Genomic DNA, 19958 nt, shown 5'->3' with positions numbered 1-19958 from the left:
GACAATACAGTTCAATACAAGAGGGATAGGAGGGCCCTGCTCCTTGGAGCTTACAATCTAGGAGTGTTCCAGTATGGTTCATAAACAAAATGCAGCATCTTCTACTTTTTTTTCTGCACTGGAAACTGACTGGAACTGACTGCACTGGTGTGAACTAGGGCTATTGGAATACATGGGAAACACTGTGCATGCATTTTTAATGCAGAAAAAAAGCGCATTGAACTGCATCTAGTGTGAACCAGCCCTAAGGACCGGCTCACACTATAGAAACGCAGTCCAGATGCGTTCCAGATGTGTTTCCGCATGCACATTTTTGACATATTTTTAATGTGTTCCGATGCGTTTTTTATGTGTTTTTGATGCATTCCAGTTCATTTCTTTCCCTCTCTCTTTTTTGTCAATTTAAATAGGGACATGTGCGTTTCAGTGTGTTTTGGTATATTCCAGTGTGTTCCAGTGCGTTTTTGATGCATTTTACTGCATTCCAGTGCAGTTCTGTACAGAAAAAAATGTGTTCTCTTCTACTTTTGTTTCTGCAATTGGAACGCACTGGAACTGCAAGCACTGATGTGAACTATGACATTGACAACCATATAATCTACTTTCTGTGCGTTTTGAATGCAGAAAAAAAAACTGAAACGCATGTAATGTGAGCTGGCCCTTAATGTTGATAAATGTAAGGTTATGGACTTGGAGGCTAAGAATATACATGCATCATACATACTAGGGGGGTACAACTGGGGAAATCAATGGTGGAGAAGGATCTGGGAGTTCTGGTAGATCACAAGCTTAATAATGGAATGCAATGCCAAGCTGCGGTTTCTGAAGCGAGCAAAATCCTCTCTTGTATTAAAAGAGGTATAGACCCCAGAGAGAGATATCATATTACCCCGGTACAAATCATTAGTAAGACCTCATCTGGAATATGCAGTTCAGTTTTTGGCACCATATCACAAAAAGAACATTTGGGAACTGGAGAAAGTACAGAGAAGGGCAACCAAACTGATTTGCCTTCCTCTGCATCAAATGTGGGTATAGGATTATAACATTTTTTTTTTTTTTGGTTGAACTGGTCTCCAAACTTTCTAAACAAAGGGCCAGTTTACCATCCTTCAGACTTTAGGTGGGCCGGACTGCGCCCAGTGGGTGTGAACAATGTCCCGTCTTTTGTTCCCCATTGTTCGTGTCAGTTGGAGGAATAGAGCCTTATCATTGGTGTCAGTTGGAGGAATAGTGTCTCCTCATTGGCATCAGTTGGAGAAATCGTGCCTCCTCATTGGTGTCAGTAGAGGAATAGTGCCTCCTCATTGGTGTCAGTTGGAGGAATAGTGCCTCCTCATTGGTGTCAGTAGAGCCACCTCATTGGCGTCAGTTGGAGGAATAGTGCCTCCTCATTGGTGTCAGTAGAGGAATAGTGCCTTCTCATTGGTGTCAGTCGGAGGAATAGTGCCTCCTCATTGGTGTCAGTAGAGGAATAGTGCCTTCTCATTGGTGTCAGTCGGAGGAATAGTGCCTCCTCATTGGTGTCAGTCGGAGGAATAGTGCCTCCTCATTGGTGTCAGTTGGAGGGATCGTGCCTCCTCATTGGTATCAGTTGGAGGAATCGTGCCTCCTCATTGGTGTCAGTAGAGGAATAGTGCCTCCTCACTGGTGTCAGTAGAGGAATAGTGCCTCCTCATTGGTGTCAGTTGGAGGAATAGTGCCTCTTCATTGATGTCAGTTGGAGGAATCGTGCCTCCTCATTGGAGTCAGTTGGAGGAATAGTGCCTTCTCATTGGAGTTAGTTGGAGGAATAGTGCCCCATCATTGGTGTCAGTTAGAGGAATAGTGCCTCCTTATTGGAGTCAGTTGGAGAAATCGTGCCTCCTCATTGGTGTCAGTCGGAGGAATCGTGCCTCCTCATTGGTGTCAGTCGGAGGAATCGTGCCTCCTCATTGGTGTCAGTTGGAGGAATAGTGCCTCCTCATTGGTGTCAGTTGGAGGAATCGTGCCTCCTCATTGGTGTCAGTTGGAGGAATCGTGCCTCCTCATTGGTGTCAGTTGGAGGAATCGTGCCTCCTCATTGGTGTCAGTTGGAGGAATCGTGCCTCCTCATTGGTGTCAGTAGAGGAATCGTGCCTCCTCATTGGTGTCAGCAGAGGAATAGTGCCTCCTCATTGGTGTCAGCAGAGGAATAGTGCCTCCTCATTGGTGTCAGTAGAGGAATAGTGCCTCCTCATTGGTGTCAGTAGAGGAATAGTGCCTCCTCATTGGTGTCAGTCGGAGGAATAGTGCCTCCTCATTGGTGTCAGTCGGAGGAATAGTGCCTCCTCATTGGTGTCAGTAGAGGAATAGTGCCTCCTCATTGGTGTCAGTCGGAGGAATAGTGCCTCCTCATTGGTGTCAGTCGGAGGAATAGTGCCTCCTCATTGGTGTCAGTAGAGGAATAGTGCCTCCTCATTGGTGTCAGTCGGAGGAATAGTGCCTCCTCATTGGTGTCAGTCGGAGGAATCGTGCCTCCTCAATGGTGTCAGTAGAGGAATCGTGCCTCCTCATTGGTGTCAGTCGGAGGAATAGTGCCTCCTCATTGGTGTCAGTCGGAGGAATAGTGCCTCCTCATTGGAGTCAGTTGGAGGAATCGTGCCTCCTCATTGGTGTCAGTAGAGGAATCGTGCCTCCTCATTGGTGTCAGTCGGAGGAATCGTGCCTCCTCATTGGTGTCAGTCAGAGGAATAGTGCCTCCTCATTGGTGTCAGTAGAGGAATAGTGCCTCCTCATTGGTGTCAGTCGGAGGAATAGTGCCTCCTCATTGGTGTCAGTCGGAGGAATCGTGCCTCCTCAATGGTGTCAGTCGGAGGAATCGTGCCTCCTCATTGGTGTCAGTAGAGGAATCGTGCCTCCTCATTGGTGTCAGTCGGAGGAATAGTGCCTCCTCATTGGAGTCAGTTGGAGGAATCGTGCCTCCTCATTGGTGTCAGTAGAGGAATCGTGCCTCCTCAGTGGTGTCAGTCGGAGGAATCGTGCCTCCTCAGTGGTGTCAGTCGGAGGAATAGTGCCTCCTCATTGGTGTCATTGGGAGGAATAGTGCCTCCTCATTGGTGTCAGTTGGAGGAATAGTGCCTCATTGGTGTCAGTTGGAGGAATAGTGCCTCCTCATTGGAGTCAGTTGGAGGAATCGTGCCTCCTCAATGGTGTCAGTTGGAGGAATAGTGCCTCCTCATTGGTGTCAGTTGGAGGAATTGTGCCTCCCCATTGGTGTCAGTTGGAGGAATAGTGCCTCCTCATTGGTGTCAGTAGAGGAATAGTGCCTCCTCATTGGTGTCAGTAGAGGAATAGTGCCTCCTCATTGGTGTCAGTCGGAGGAATAGTGCCTCCTCATTGGTATCAGTCGGAGGAATAGTGCCTCCTCATTGGAGTCAGTTGGAGGAATCGTGCCTCCTCATTGGTTTCAGTAGAGGAATCGTGCCTCCTCAGTGGTTTCAGTAGAGGAATCGTGCCTCCTCAGTGGTGTCAGTCGGAGGAATCGTGCCTCCTCAGTGGTGTCAGTCGGAGGAATCGTGCCTCCTCATTGGTGTCAGTCGGAGGAATAGTGCCTCCTCATTGATGTTAGTCGGAGGAATCGTGCCTCCTCATTGGTGTCAGTTGGAGGAATCGTGCCTCCTCATTGGTGTCAGTTGGAGGAATCGTGCCTCCTCATTGGTGTCAGTAGAGGAATCGTGCCTCCTCATTGGTGTCAGTTGGAGGAATCGTGCCTCCTCATTGGTGTCAGTTGGAGGAATCGTGCCTCCTCATTGGTGTCAGTTGGAGGAATCGTGCCTCCTCATTGGTGTCAGTTGGAGGAATCGTGCCTCCTCATTGGTGTCAGTTGGAGGAATCGTGCCTCCTCATTGGTGTCAGTTGGAGGAATCGTGCCTCCTCATTGGTGTCAGCTGGAGGAATCGTGCCTCCTCATTGGTGTCAGCTGGAGGAATCGTGCCTCCTCATTGGTGTCAGCAGAGGAATAGTGCCTCCTCATTGGTGTCAGCAGAGTTATAGTGCCTCCTCATTGATGTCAGTAGAGGAATAGTGCCTCCTCATTGGTGTCAGTCGGAGGAATAGTGCCTCCTCATTGGTGTCAGTCGGAGGAATAGTGCCTCCTCATTGGTGTCAGTCGGAGGAATAGTGCCTCCTCATTGGTGTCAGTAGAGGAATAGTGCCTCCTCATTGGTGTCAGTCGGAGGAATAGTGCCTCCTCATTGGTGTCAGTCGGAGGAATCGTGCCTCCTCAATGGTGTCAGTCGGAGGAATCGTGCCTCCTCATTGGTGTCAGTAGAGGAATCGTGCCTCCTCATTGGTGTCAGTCGGAGGAATAGTGCCTCCTCATTGGTGTCAGTCGGAGGAATAGTGCCTCCTCATTGGAGTCAGTTGAAGGAATCGTGCCTCCTCATTGGTGTCAGTTGGAGGAATCGTGCCTCCTCATTGGTGTCAGTAGAGGAATCGTGCCTCATCAGTGGTGTCAGTCGGAGGAATCGTGCCTCGTCAGTGGTGTCAGTCGGAGGAATCGTGCCTCCTCATTGATGTCAGTCGGAGGAATCGTGCCTCCTCATTGGTGTCAGTCGGAGGAATCGTGCCTCCTCATTGGTGTCAGTCGGAGGAATCGTGCCTCCTCAGTGGTGTCAGTCGGAGGAATAGTGCCTCCTCATTGGAGTCAGTCGGAGGAATCGTGCCTCCTCATTGGTGTCAGTCGGAGGAATCGTGCCTCCTCAATGGTGTCAGTCGGAGGAATCGTGCCTCCTCATTGGTGTCAGTCGGAGGAATCGTGCCTCCTCATTGGTGTCAGTCGGAGGAATCGTGCCTCCTCAATGGTGTCAGTCGGAGGAATCGTGCCTCCTCATTGGTGTCAGTCGGAGGAATCGTGCCTCCTCATTGGTGTCAGTCGGAGGAATAGTGCCTCCTCATTGGTGTCAGTCGGAGGAATAGTGCCTCCTCATTGGTGTCAGTCGGAGGAATAGTGCCTCCTCATTGGTTTCAGTCGGAGGAATAGTGCCTCCTCATTGGTGTCAGTCGGAGGAATAGTGCCTCCTCATTGGTGTCAGTCGGAGGAATAGTGCCTCCTCATTGGTGTCAGTCGGAGGAATAGTGCCTCCTCATTGGTGTCAGTCGGAGTAATAGTGCCTCCTCATTGGTGTCAGTCGGAGGAATAGTGCCTCCTCATTGGTGTCAGTCGGAGGAATAGTGCCTCCTCATTGGTTTCAGTCGGAGGAATAGTGCCTCCTCATTGGTGTCAGTTGGAGGAATAGTGCCTCCTCATTGGTGTCAGTTGGAAGAATAGTGCCTGATTGTTGGTGTCAGTAGGAATGACAGTGCCCTATGGTTGATGTTAGCGGCAGGAATTATGCCCCATCATTGATATCAGTTGGAGGAAACTGCCTGAAGGGCCAGATATAGACAAGCAAAGGACCACATCCAGCCCCCAGACTGCAGTTTGGAGACCACTGAACTAGATGGATCTTTTTTCAGCCAGACTATGTAACTACGGATGAATGGCCGTCCGGTTTTTTTTGCATGCTAGTCTCTTATCGATAGTGAAGAGGTTATAAACGTTAGAAAATTATCGTACGACAGAATAAAAATTGAGAAGTCATGTCATTTATATATATTGCATTTTTGGACAAAAACTGTGTGGATTAAAGGAAAATCGTACGATCCGGTATCACGTGAGAACAATTTTGGTGCTTGTCCCTTTGAATGATTTTGGATGAGTTGTGTCCTGACGGTCAGATGATCGTACGATCGCTTTGAAAGCGATATTTTTTTTACGATTTTCCGATCGTCTGTATTAAGCTTAGGGCTCCACAAACACTTTTTGATTGTATGGTGTATTGCCTCCATGAAGATTGTACAGCTCAGATTGTATAGTGTATTGCCTCCATGAAGATTGTACAGATCAGATTGTATGGTGTATTGCCTCCATGAAGATTGTACAGATCAGATTGTATGGTGTATTGCCTCCATGAAGATTGTACAGATCAGATTGTATGGTGTATTGCCTCCATGAAGATTGTACAGATCAGATTGTATGGTGTATTGCCTCCATGAAGATTGTACAGATCAGATTGTATGGTGTATTGCCTCCATGAAGATTGTACAGATCAGATTGTATAGTGTATTGCCTCCATGAAGATTGTACAGATCAGATTGTATAGTGTATGGCCATTACATATCTATCTCAGGACATTGGTGATGGGGACACACAAATGACAGACATCTCTCCTCTGTATTCCGGACACAGCACGTTCCGAGATCAGCGATCCATAGTCGGGGTGGGAAGTTCTGTCACAAGTTCCCCATCCCCCCCGTATATACCACCGGGGACCCTCCTCTCCCCGTACACTGCGGGAGACCACAGCACCGGTGACGTCACCAGCGAGCTATGGAGGGGGCGGGCCGTCTCTTTGAAGTTCCTCGGTGCACGCGACTCCAAAGGGCGTATCAGTAGTAGCGCTCGTCCTGGGGAATGGGAGGTGGGTGGTAGGGGGGACGGAGGTGCGCGCGCTCAAGGTAGAGGTGGGCGTGGCCTGCAGCGCGCCGCCCTGTGTGATGCGGCTTCGGGGTCGCGCGGGGGTTTGCGGGAGCGCGCAGTGTGCTCGGGTCTCCGCTTTGCGCCGCGGTCAGTGAGGGCTGCAGTCGGTGAGAGAGGGAGAGCCGTCCGGGGCTGTGGTGCGGGTGTTCGTGTCCTCGGGATGCTGAGGAGCCGGACTCGGTGAGGAGGTGCCGGGATGGCGGCTTGGGGCCCCCCGCGGTCCCCTGTCCGTATGACCCGGGTGCTGCTGCTCGCGGGCTCCATCCTTCTCATCTCCGGGCAGGAGCCGGCGGGAGCCGTAAGGAGTGCAGGTGAGTGAGCGGGGAGACCGGGCCCGGGGGAGGTGGGGGGAGGGGAGTCGGGCAATGTGACCGCTAATGTCACTGGGGAGCACAAAGAGCCGTCCCGGGGGGACCGACCGACTGACCGGCTGTGATTTCACATCATCATCCACCGAACACAATCATCGCCTCTCATTGTCGGGGCTCCCCCGGGGTGTGCGGCAGATTGTCCCCGCTGTACTAGACGGGCCAATGTCGCCACCGATCGGTGTGATCTCCGACTACAGCGCGAAGCCATATCCGCTTCTATATCGTTCGGTATGTGTCTGCTCTACTTGTTGACGGCTTTACCTTCCAGTCTTTATGGCCACCACCTTCCCGACAAATCTACCCTCATCAATCCCTCCTCATATCACGATAGTCCAGACCTTCCTGTAGGTTTGTGCTTTATATCACGATAGTCCAGCTCTACCTCCCTGTAGGTTTGTGCTTTATATCACGATAGTCCAGCTCTACCTCCCTGTAGGTTTGTGCTTTATATCACGATAGTCCAGCTCTACCTCCCTGTAGGTTTGTGCTTTATATCACGATAGTCCAGCTCTACCTCCCTGTAGGTTTGTGCTTTATATCACGATAGTCCAGCTCTACCTCCCTGTAGGTTTGTGCTTTATATCACGATAGTCCAGCTCTACCTCCCTGTAGGTTTGTGCTTTATATCACGATAGTCCAAACCTAGGTGTTTAGGTTATATCGTGATAGTCCATAAATTCCTGCAGGTTTTTACTTTAGTTTATATCATGATGGGTCAGATGCTTCTGTAGGTGTGTATTTTATATTGCACTAATCTAGACCTTCATGTAGGTTTTAATGTTATGTCGTGATACTCCAGACCTTCCTGTCAATCATCTTCCTTTTTTTGTTTGACAGGAAGGTATGGCATATCCCAATGTACAGTTTTTTGTTTTTTTTTTTAATCACAGTGCCTTCCTTTAGGGTTTATCATTCATATCACTGTAGTCCAGACCTAGGTCTGTAGGTTATATTGTGATAGTCCAGTCGTCCTTGTAGGTTTATTTTTTGATAGTCCAGATCTTCCTGTAGGGTTATATGTTGTCATAGTTGAGATCTTTTAATAGGTTTTAGTATATCATGATCATCCAGACTTTGTCGGTTTTTAAATTATACAGTGATGGTCCAGACCTTCCTGAATTTTTTCATCTTATCTTGTGATAGTCCAGTCCTTCATGTAGGTTAAATTGTGGCATTTCAGACCTTCCTGTCAGTTCCTTTTTTTTTTTGTACTTTATATCAGAATAGGCTAGACCTTCACATCAGCATTTTGTTTTTATATACTGTGATGATCCACCTTCTTGAATTCTTTTCAATTCACATTGTTATAGTTTAGATCTTCCTGTAGATGTTTCAGTTTATATAATAGTCTAGACTCTCCTATAAGTTTTTTGTTTCTATTGTGATAGTCTAGACCTTTCTGTAGGTTTTTAGTTTCTATTGTGATAGTCCAGACCTTCTTGTAGGTTTTTAGTTTCTATCGTGATAGTCCAGACCTTCTTGTAGGTTTTTAGTTTCTATCGTGATAGTCCAGACCTTCTTGTAGGTTTTTAGTTTCTATTGTGATAGTCCAGAACTTCTTGTAGGTCTTTATTTTCTATCGCGATAGTCCAGACCTTCCGGTAGGTTGTTTTTAGTTTCTATCGCGATAGTCCAGACCTTCCGGTAGGTTGTTTTTAGTTTCTATCGCGATAGTCCAGACCTTCCTGTGGGTATTGCATCTGACTCACTCAGCCCTGTACACACTCCAGACCCCTGTGTAAGTTGTTTCCCTTGTTCTCCAGCACAGCAGAAGAACATACATATGCTCCCAATTATCTCTACTTCAGGTTTGTAAAAACTGAACAACAGCAGAAAATTCAGTGTATATGTGAGCATTTGGTATTTGTTTGTCAGGTGTTGCTTCCTGTTTATTGTTTTTTGTTTATACCTGTCAAAACATAATTTGGCGATGTATATTTTGTTTGCCTGGCCGATACCGATGGACATGTTTAATGTTTCCTTCTACTGATCCTTGGTTTGGTTTTGTTCCTTAGTGAGGATGTAAAGTTTGGAATTCATCTGACCTGAAATGTTGAAGGATTGTAGCTGGTGATGGAGGTTTCCCTTCCAGACTTCATGGGGTTGTACATAGAAGTACAAAAGAGGAATTTGAAATGTGCTGGATGTAGTTAAGCGATCTTATGTCTGGAGTGTGTTCAGCTCGGATATTTGTTAATACATAATTAGTTTTTTTTTCCTCCATGCAAATGGTTTTCTTAAGGCACTGATGTGTAAATATTTTACTGAAGTACATATTTAATTATTCATGCTACATTTTCATATTTGTGCAGTAATTTCTCATATTTGCTGAGTAGTTGCTCAGAATGCTGATTAGGATGTATACGAATGCAGCGTTATGTACGGCTACACACTGCTAACACAAAGGTTTGCCCAGTATACATAGCATTGGGGGCAGTACCCCAAGTATTCCTCACCTTGCCAGTTCATAGAGCAAAATGGAACATTTTTTTTATTTGTTTTTGTGTGTTCTCCCCACATCTGTAGCATCTGCCTAGTAAATTCATCAAGAAATGTTTTAAGGTGGAGGCTCTGAGCAGGAGACGGCACAGAAGATTACAGGAACATGGAGACCTGTCTGCAGAGTCTTCCTACAGCAGGAATGTCCCCAGTCTGAGTGAAGATTTCTGGATCAGACCCAACCTCTGACGTTATATTGTAGATCTACAGAATGTCTATTGCAGCTCCTTTGTTTACTGTTTTTTGTGTGTGTGGTTTTTTTTTTCCTTTATTTTTGTATATAATTTGGAATTATGTGGGAAGTAATGCTGCAGAGATTTGCTCAGATGTATGCATTTGGACCTGGCTGACTCCTTGTTCCTTTTTGTATTAGGCTCATGTATAGGAAGCCGTGAATGTTTCTTCTTGTGGTAATTCATAGTATAGTTCTTGTTTTCTCATGTGCTTGAATGAAGCTGAGATAGAGATGTTGGGTCGTCTGCTAATGTGACAGTCTTAGGCTTTATCTGTGTAGTACCATAAGGTTGCCAAAGAAGCGGTGTCTCCATTGGTTACAGTCAAGCGGCATGCCATTTTTTTTTTCTTTCTGCCATCTACAGATTGTATCTCCTAACACACAGCAGAGTATGATATTGTCTGTCCAGTCATGTACATACACCCTGTAGATATGTTGAGTAAGGTAAGGCCCTATACTTCTGGTGATACCGTGGGCAGTCTTTATTACACGTAACATCTGGCAACCAATCATTAACTTAAAACGTCAGCGCTCCTACTCCTTGTCAAAGGCTGCTGTTTGCCATATTGATAATGAATGGTTACCATGGAAACCTTGCATCTTTTACATTTTTTTTTTTTTTCCTTTTGGTTTTTTACTGACTTGTATGATTTCCTTATGTACGTGACAAGGACCTGTGCCTTCACCCAGGTGCTTCTGCTTACAGAATTAGAATTTTTTTTTTTATATAAATAGATGTTGCCTGTTCTTTTTTAAATTGGGAAAATCGTAATATTGATACAATTTATAGATGTCGGGTGAAAGCGATCGAGCAAGAGCTTCTTTACCTGGAAAATAGGAGTTCAGGAGCACAGACACATTGGCTTTTTAGCACGGTCAGATTAATGATCCATGATCATTTTTATAGCCCAGTAATAAATGTATCTAGTACAGTGCTTCATAGGGCCCTGATTGCAATGAAATGTATTTATTTCGCTACAGTGTTCTAGTGTGGCTACCGCTGTCTGCTTTAGTTCCTGTGGTTTTTGGTTTCTCCTCAGGATTCAAAGGAAACAAACTAACAACTGCTTATCTGGCTTTGTGCAGTGAAAGAACCTATGCTTTTAGTTTAGATCAGTCTTTCTCAATCTTTTTACCACACCTTGAAATCATTTACAGTTCTCAGGGGAACCCCTGCTAATAATGACTACATCTCCAGGACGTGGAACGTTTCCGTCATCGGCAAGTTGTAGAAAGCTTTAAGTAAAAGCATAAGAAAGTAGCATACATAGTGTCATTGGCAACTTGGGGAAGATGTTGTGTGTGTGTTTTTTTTTTTTTTTTTTTTTTTAATACCCTCCTGCACTTTACTACAACATTATTTTATAAAACATCTGGATTATTTAACACGTTATTTTATATTGGTGGACAGTGGAGAAATGCCCTCTTATGTTGGGGCTCAACTGAAAACTGCCTTCTTATATTGATGGCAAGTATATTTAATATAGCTCACTGCTTGAAGGACCCCTAGCAAGGTTTGGAAGAATCCTAAGGTTCTATGGATCCTTGGTGGGTAAAGGCTAGTAGAGTATATCTGCAAGTTACCATGATCAATCCTATATATTATAGCAGCCTTTCTCAACCTTTTCAACGCAGAGGAGCCCTTGAAATAACTTTCCAAGCTTGGGGAACCCTTATTAAAAATTACTATAGCTTCAACGCTTGATACATTAGTGTGATGGTCAGTGGAAACAATGCATCGTACATTTGTGGTCACGTAAGAATTCCTCCCTTACAGATAGCTTAAAAAAGACCAATGGTGTCAATAGGAACTTATCTGAGAGGCAAACATTGCTCAAGGAACCCCTAGCAACCTCTGGAGGAACCCTGGAGTTCCACAGAACCCTGGTGGAGAAACGCTCTATTACATTATGAATGGCTGTTGGTGATGGTACTATATTTTATATGGTGTGCCTTATAGCTACAGATTAAAGCTAGCCATACACGCTTTTGTTTTCAGTGATTGAAAGAGAAATTAGCATGGATGTGGGAATCGACTCAAACAGCATAGATGAAGGAACCCACACTGTTTTCAGACAGCTGCTACCCATGGTTGACTGAATACCTGAACAGTGTCTGCAACTGATAGGATATAGTCACTACTCAAATGATCATATTCTACCCAGCTCAGTTGGTATTTTTTTTTTCTTTTGAATGCTAGATGGACCATCCAGGGCATTACATTTCAGCCGATTCAGCAGGGATTGGGCAAAATTCAAGTTGTGTATGGCCAGCTTAACAGTTCAACTTTTTGATATGACTTTATATTTAGATTTATTTTTTTTTGTATCAGTACTGCTCAGACCAAGAAGGAGATACCCCCTGAAAGGTTGTCCTGGAAATCTTACTGTTGGGGCAAATAAAAAAGTATTATGGGCAGTGCTCAGCTGTGATGTGACCTTTCCTAAAGCTGGCAATGCACTGTTAGTTTTTTTTTTTTTTTTTTCTTCCACTTGATAGGCTGAACAAAATACAGTTATGAACAGTTTCCTTTATCCACACAAACTAGTTGGATGGAGGAATCCTCCTTGCTGGGACATTGTTTTCTGACAGTGGAACTTGCTGCTGCCACAATACACTGATGACTGACCAAATTCCAATTCACCTATGGCCATCTTAAATCCCACAAGGACACTGCATCTTATCCTGTCATAAATGGTATTAGAAAGTTTTGTGTATAAAATGATCTATTGCTGACTTTCCATAGTTGAAAACTGACATAACTCCCAATAATGCGGTTTTGGCTATGACATTACTATTAGAGTTTTCTCTTGATAAAATACACAAGTACAGGTCCCGGTAGATATTCATAGCTCTGGTTTTAATTCTTTTACAAGCAAACATGGACACATGGTGGGTACACATGGATTGAAATTTAGCTAGGTCAGCAGGAACCAGCCAAATTTCAATCTGGGTTTGGCCCTCCCTGTTCAACAAAAGCCAATTTAATGATCAACTTCTGTCAAATGGGACTGTTGGGAATACTCTCATTCAATCAATGACTGCAGCGCTGATCAGTATATTCTAACAGTGGAAGAATTCCTGCTGTAAGAATACAAGAGCACAGCAGGGAGGATTCCTCCATTCACCATGCTTGTGTGGATGGGGAAATCTGATCACAAAAAGAACCCAAACAAAAGAGGCGTGTATACCGAGTTTATGAAATGCGTGTGAATTTCACAGGAATAGCACCGCCTTCCTATGCAATTCACATGCATGTCTGTGCGGTGCATATTGAGCCGATTCATTTTGAATGGGCTCAAAATTGTACCACTTTGCACCAAAGAAAGCATGTTTTGTACCATGCAATCCAGTGCGGGCAAACCGCGGATGTGTTTGGGGTGTCGTTAACTATATATTGATACCCACTGCGGAACACAAAAACGATGCAATTGCAATGCGGTGCGGGAACAACACGGGGATGGCAACATTTTCAGCTCCACATATATGTGAACTGGCCCTTAAAGTGGAGTTCCACCAAAAAGTGGAAGCTCTGTTTGACTCCTCCCCCCTCCACTGCCATATTGGACACCTTTTGGGAGGGGGAGCGGGTACCTGGTTTTGACGGGTACCCACTCCCGCTTCTGGCTCAGTTTGCCATGGCAAAGTGAGCGGGAAGTTCGCGCCCCCTCCTTCCTCCCACAGTCTCCTGGGAACTTTCACTGGTCCCAGAAGACTGGCGGACTAATCAGGATGAGCAGCATGTCTCGCGCATGTGCAGTGGACACCTGGCTGTAAAGGTGCAAGCTGTCAAAGCCTACAGTTGAGATGCCGGTGCCAAGGAGAGAAGGGATGGCATGGATGAGCACTTCGCTGGACCCTGGGACAGATGAGTGTGTGTTTATTAAAAAAGTTAGCTACAAAAACTTTAGTTGCTGACTTTTATTAAACACAAAAATGTCTGTAACTCCACTTTAAGCTGCCCTTAAATTTTGGGTGGATCCTGATGAAATGGCCAAATGGGTAGCTCTGACAGCACCACTCCACCCGATATCCTTCAATTTAAAAATCAAACATCCAGGTGGAAAATTGTTGGCTGAACAGTAACTGCAGTCCCTGTTTGAGTATTCTGACAGCTGTGGTTACCTACTGATAGAATACAATAGCCAGCAGCGTGAGATTTGTCCATGCAAACTTTTTAGCATGTGGATGAATGCAAGAAATCTAAGCGTGTATGGATAGCCCTAGGCAAGCCATAGATTATTCGATTTTCACAGTCAATGTTGATGGGGGAATCCCTATCACAACACTATTGTATTCTGCCAGCAGGAAGAACACAATGATTACTGCTAGTGACTATAGCTGCTTGCAGTAACCGCGTACAAAATCCGAAAGGGTTTGTTGTACTCAAGTCGTTTGATGGCTCCACTTGGGTACAACCAGCCTGTTCATTGAAAAATACTATAAGACAAACACCCCAAAGCTTGATGTTCCTTTGACTACAGTTGTAAATATTATTAGGAAGTTTAAGGTCCATGGGTGTGTGGTCACCCTCCAGTGGAAAATTGACCCCAGATTGAGTAGGATGATAATGTGATTGGTGGACAAAGAGCTAAGGAAACCTTCCAAAGAGACACAAGCTGAACTCCCAAGATCATGGTACATCAGTGTTTGATGTGTCACTTTTTTGAGTGACGCTGGACTCAAAGGAAGAATACCTTTTTTAGTGTATGGACAAATTTTCCCATGGCTGTAGAATATAGCCATGGGCAGACCGAAACCTGTACTGAGAAAGCATGTACGTCGCCATATTGGATTTCTCCATCCGTATATACTAGTTCCCTGGCTAATATTATGGTTTCATTATTTCTAAGTAACTATCCTGGTACAAGTATCTCTCCTCATCTACATAACTTTTCAGGGCCACCATCTTAGAAAGTTTTGAGGCAGTAGACTGCCATTTCCATAAAACATTTCCATCATTCTTTGCATTAGTAAACTCTGTACATCAGATATTGACTATATGCTAATAAAAGAGTTTTGAATTTCTAGATGGTACACCGAGATAATTTGGTTGGCTAAGTGTAGAAATGCTTTTAAATGGTTGCAGTTTTTGGTGCCTCTGAACAAAGTCAGCAATGGTTGTGTTTGACATATTCTTAATTGCAGTTTGAGCTAAGCTGTGGACAGAGAAATCCCAGCAATCATCAGGCTGCCCAACAGGGACTCAAGCTGTATCTTTTTTTTTTTTTTTTTTTTTTTTTTTTTTTTTTTTTTTTTTTAGCTGAAACTGAAAATTGCTTGTTGTCATTAGTCATCAGAAATGCTCAGGAATTCAGTTTTCATTTACAGATTGGGCGTGGAGTAGGTTTAGTGGAAATACCTTATCAATGAGAAATGCATATTTTTTAATATGATATGCATTTGTATTTCACACTGGGTTTATGTACTCTGAGCTTTCAAAGGAGATGGTCTTGTTGGACATTCTAAATATATTTATCCTCTGTGAATAGGAAAAATATTGACATTGTGCTTTAGTATCAGTTTTAGGGCCCATTCACACCATAGAAGGGCACTAATGTGCCCAAATGTGTGTTTAGTGCACATTAATTCTCAATAGCACCCTAACACATCTGCCAGCAGCCATGCTTTACAGCTCAATGCACAGCACTGCAATTTTTTTTTTGTTTTTTAGCACAACACATTAATACATTGCACAGCTGCTGGCAGGTGCATTGGAGTGCCATGAACAGAGAGTGGTGAAGCAATGCACCAACATCTACCATGCGTTTCCATGTGTTTAAAGACTAATTTCATCGTTGGAACATGTTATACAGTCATGGCCGAAATTGTTGGCACCCTTGATATTTTTCCTGAAAATCAAGTATTTCACACAAAAAAGGTATTGCATTAACACATGTTTTGCTATACACATGTTTATTCCCTTTGTATGTATTGGAACAAATATAAAACAGAGGCAGAAAAGCAAATATGACATAATGTCACACAAAACCCCAAAAATGGGCTGGACAAAAGTATTGGCACCCTTAACTTAATATTTGGTTGCACACCCTTTGGAAAACATAACTGAAATCAGTCGCTTCCTATAACCATCAATAAGCTTCTGACACCTCTCACCCGGAATTTTGGACCACTCTTCCTTTGCAAACAGCTCCAGGTCTCTCTTATTGGAAGGACACCTTTTCCCAACAGCAATTTTAAGATCTCTCCACAGGTGTTCAATGGGATTTAGATCTGGGCTCATTGCTGGCCACTTCAGAACTCTCCAGCGCTTCTTTGCCATCCATTTCTGAGTGCTTTTTGACGTATGTTTGGGGTCATTGTCCTGCTGGAAGACCCAGGATCTTGGACGCAAACCCAGCTTTCTGACACTGGGCCCTACAGTGCGACCCAAAATCCTTTGGTAATCCTCAGATTTCATGATGCCTTGCACACAGTCAAGGCACCCAGTGCCAGAGGCAGCAAAACAACCCCAAAACATCATTGAACCTCCACCATATTTTACCGTAGGTACTGTGTTTTGTTCTTTGTAGGCCTCATTCCGTTTTCGGTAAACAGTAGAATGATGTGCTTTACCGAAAAGCTCTATCTTGGTCTCATCTGTCCACAAGACGTTTTCCCAGAAGGCTTTTGGCTTACTCAAGTACATTTTGGCAAACTGTAGTCTTGCTTTTTTATGTCTCTGTGTCAGCAGTGGGGTCCTCCTGGGTCTCCTGCCATAGCGTTTCATTTCATTTAAATGTCGACGGATAGTTCGCGCTGACACTGATGCTCCCTGAGCCTGCAGGACAGCTTGAATGTCTTTGGAACATGTTTGGGGCTGCTTATCCACCATCCGGACTATTCTGCGTTGCAATCTTTCATCAATTTTCCTCATCCGTCCACGACCAGGGAGATTAGCTACAGTGCCATGGGTTGCAAACTTCTTGATAATGTTGCGCACTGTGGACAAAGGCAAATCTAGTTCTCTGGAGATGGACTTGTAACCTTGAGATTGTTGATATTTTGCCACAATTTTGGTTCTCAGGTCCTCAGACAGTTCTCGTCTCCTCTTTCTGTTGTCCATGCTTAGTGTGGCACAGACAGACACACAATGCAAAGGTTAAGTGAACGTCTCTCCTTTTTATCTGCTTTCAGGTGTGATTTCTATATTGCCCACACCTGTTACTTGCCCCAGGTGAGTTTACAGGAGCATCACATGCTTGTAACATTCTTATTTATCCGCAGTTGTGAAAGGGTGCCAATACTTTTGTCCAGCCCATTTTTGGAGGTTTGTGTGACATTATGTCGAATTTGCTTTCTTTCCTCCCTTTTTTTGTTTTGTCCCAATACACACAAAGGGAATAAACATGTGTATAGCAAAACATGTGTTAATGCAATACGTTTCGTGAGAAATACATGATTTCCTGGAGAAATATCAAGGGTGCCAACAATTTCGGCCATGACTGTATATTTAGGGTGGAGCATATAATATGTTCCAGTATCTGCCTCCTCTTCCTCCCTGTGAGATTGGGTGGGAGATCTTCATGCCTGTCACAATTTGAAAACCACATGGGGCTCCGCCATCATGACCGTGTCATTCATTCTGTTTCCTGTGAATGGATAGACTGCAAGTACCGTCTGCCATTGTGGCTGATGGCTTTAAGTTCTCAATGAACTATGGGGGTGCTGGTGAGCCCTCTTGTAGTTCATTGATTCTTCCTGCTCTCAGGTAACTGCCTACCTGTCCAAAGTACGGATAGACAGCTATCCTGAGAGTCTGCAGGAGCCTGAGATTGCAATGCTCTGCAGGCTCCTTAGACAAAAAATAAATGCACATTTTTTTTACCTGCAAAAAAATTGTATTTATTTTATTTTTCAAAAAGTGAACTTATTCTTTCAATAGAGCTCACTGGGCTGGACAGGTGCTGCTGTTTGTGCCCTTCTGCTGTAGGATTTGGCTTATGTGTTTGCATGGTAGATCTGGGTTATGTCTGCTTATAAAGGAAGGGGTACTGCTTTCTGGAACAATAGCAGGGTATTTAAAGTAAATCTTAAGCTTTTATAGATTCCTATTTTTTCCCTTACTAGTGAAATCTGCCCAGGCATTCACAATGGATATCGTACAATGGCAGATCGTACCTGGACATCCAACTACCTTCCTAGGGCTATGGGTACTCTAACCCAGTAAATGTGATCATTTATCTTCCAGATCCAGTTATAACTGACATCACTGATGCATGTTTTTCTGCTTGCAGCCTAACAATTTGCCTGGAAATGTGCTTTTGCTGATTATGTGTAAAGCAGCCGGGTAGTTTAATAAAATGAACGACAGTAGACAGAAATGTGCTGCTTTCTGCATAATAACCTATAGACACTTGCCTCGTAGCATATTTGGGAAAGACAGAGAACATAAAATCTGTTTAGGAATATCGGTATTTCCATTAAGGTATCATTTGATGGAAGCGGTTGGTTGATGGATAACATTGCAGCATCATTTCCTTTTTTTCTTTCTTGCTGTTCAGCCTAATACTGTCTAGTACTGTTTAACACACTCTGACTGAGGCAAGGTTAAGCTGACAGCTATGTTTTCCTTTTGTGTCTTTATTAAAATCAAACGTGTGCAAGGCTTTTTTTTTTTCATTTTTTTTTCTTTTTCTCCCATCATATCAGAATTCCAGATGCCTTGCGTTCTACAGTGCTTGATGAGGGGGATAAAGGCAGATTTGCCTAAAGTTACAAAGAGAGTAGACAGTGGGATTTAAACAGGTTCGGGACTTCAAAGGCTCTCACACTGCTGTTACCTACATCAGCACAAGGATATGAAATAATCTTTTAATTTCAAGTATCTATCATCCAAAGCTGCTCTAGTTCTATGTATGACTCTTGAGCGGTCTGTACAATCTCTTTGGCCCTCTTATGTTGCTGGCTGCAGATTTAGCTCAATGGAGTTAATACCATGGCATTTATCATAGAATCTGATGGAATGGTAGAGTGGAGGTGGTGCTTTTTGATTGGAAACACCTATGATTCTTATTGCTGTTCTATGTCAGGTTCAATATGCATAATGTGTGTCTGATATTTGTTTGCATATTATATGTGAATGAGCAGAGCTGACATGATGCAATACACTGCATTTCCTCTGCACTGTCATACACTAACACCATTTGTTTCAGATGAAATCACTCCATCTGTACCCCATCTGTTCCCCAAGTGTGCTTGTGGTTTCTTTAAAGGGATCTGTGATTTTTGTTTTCTAGTAATTATCTTGATCTTTTCCAAATTGCATTCTGCAGATTACAAAATTTCGTTAGGGAAAGGGTTCGCTTGAACTCCTCGGTTGCACCATTATTCTGTGTTGTTAAAGCGGAACTTCACTCTCTAAGTCAACATTGACTATTTTAAATCCTTATGCTGCTAGCATTAGCAAATAGCTAGGAAAATATATTATTACTTGTCTTGACCCTTTTTTTATTTAATATTTCTTCTAGGGTTGCACCGATAAAAAAAAAATTTTATCGGCAAATCACATGCAAAATGGCTCAAATCGCACTGCAATTCATACTGCACCCTCAGGGAAACCTCATGTGATTCAAACAGGAATTGCACCGAATTCCTGTTCAAATTGCAGTGCTATTTTCAGCCCATTTAATTTTGTATTATTATTATTATACAGGATTTATATAGCGCCAACAGTTTGCATGGGCTCAAATCACACCACAAAGGTATTGATTTCAGGTATCTGAGCATTTTACACGAGTAGGAAAAGTGATTTCCCAGCAAAATAAAGCATGGAGATATGGATGCATGGAGTTTGCTTTGAATATCAAAAATGAATTAAATAGCATTTTAGGTGCTCAGATGAAGTGTAGTTCTGCTTTAACATGTCTTCAATGTGTCGTTGATAATTGTACTGTGACTGTACCTGTTTTACGCAATGGCTATTTGTAGGAGAGGTTTTATAGGCTTTGGTGTGTTTATTGCCATCCAGTCTTGCATGTGTAAATATAGATAACTAGCTCAGATGACCCTGGTGACACTTTGGAGGGATTTCCCCTCACTTCCTGTTTTGGCTATGGGACAAGAAGTGAAGGGAAATGTCACCTATGGGGCACAAATGGCAAAAATTGACAGGGGTTATAACTCTCCATTACACTGTCCAAAATGGGAAGGGGGGGAAGCAGCCAGTCCATGGAAGCTGCCATCTTGGCCTTTTGTATGACCTGCAATTGCCGTGGTGCTGCACATGTGATCAGTTATGACACCAGCCACTTGATGGCTTGACTACTTGGTTGAAAGAGCAAGCAACTGTTCATGGCATGCCTTGAATGTA

The 19958-nt window shown here is 43.9% G+C and overlaps 1 protein-coding gene across 8 annotated transcripts in view; it reads left to right on the top strand.

Annotated features, from left to right (window-relative positions):
- Nucleotides 1-6562: 6562 nt before the first annotated feature.
- The window catches only part of NEO1 (neogenin 1), a 200397-nt gene continuing 187001 nt past the window's right edge, over nt 6563-19958 (top strand). For all 8 annotated transcript variants that reach the window (XM_089671396.1, XM_089671399.1, XM_089671394.1 and 5 more), the window contains exon 1: nt 6563-6852. In XM_089671396.1, the coding sequence (XP_089527522.1) occupies nt 6738-6852 (115 nt within the window). In that variant the 5' untranslated portion in view covers nt 6563-6737. The remainder of the gene's footprint in view (nt 6853-19958) is intronic.

This window comes from Staurois parvus, unplaced genomic scaffold (genome assembly GCF_062004578.1).
Source record: "Staurois parvus isolate SC_StPar_1 unplaced genomic scaffold, SC_StPar_1.0 ptg000105l, whole genome shotgun sequence".
NCBI classification, from domain to species: Eukaryota; Metazoa; Chordata; class Amphibia; order Anura; family Ranidae; genus Staurois; species Staurois parvus.
Note: the sequence above shows the minus strand (reverse complement) of the source record. Positions and strands in the feature narration are given on the sequence as shown.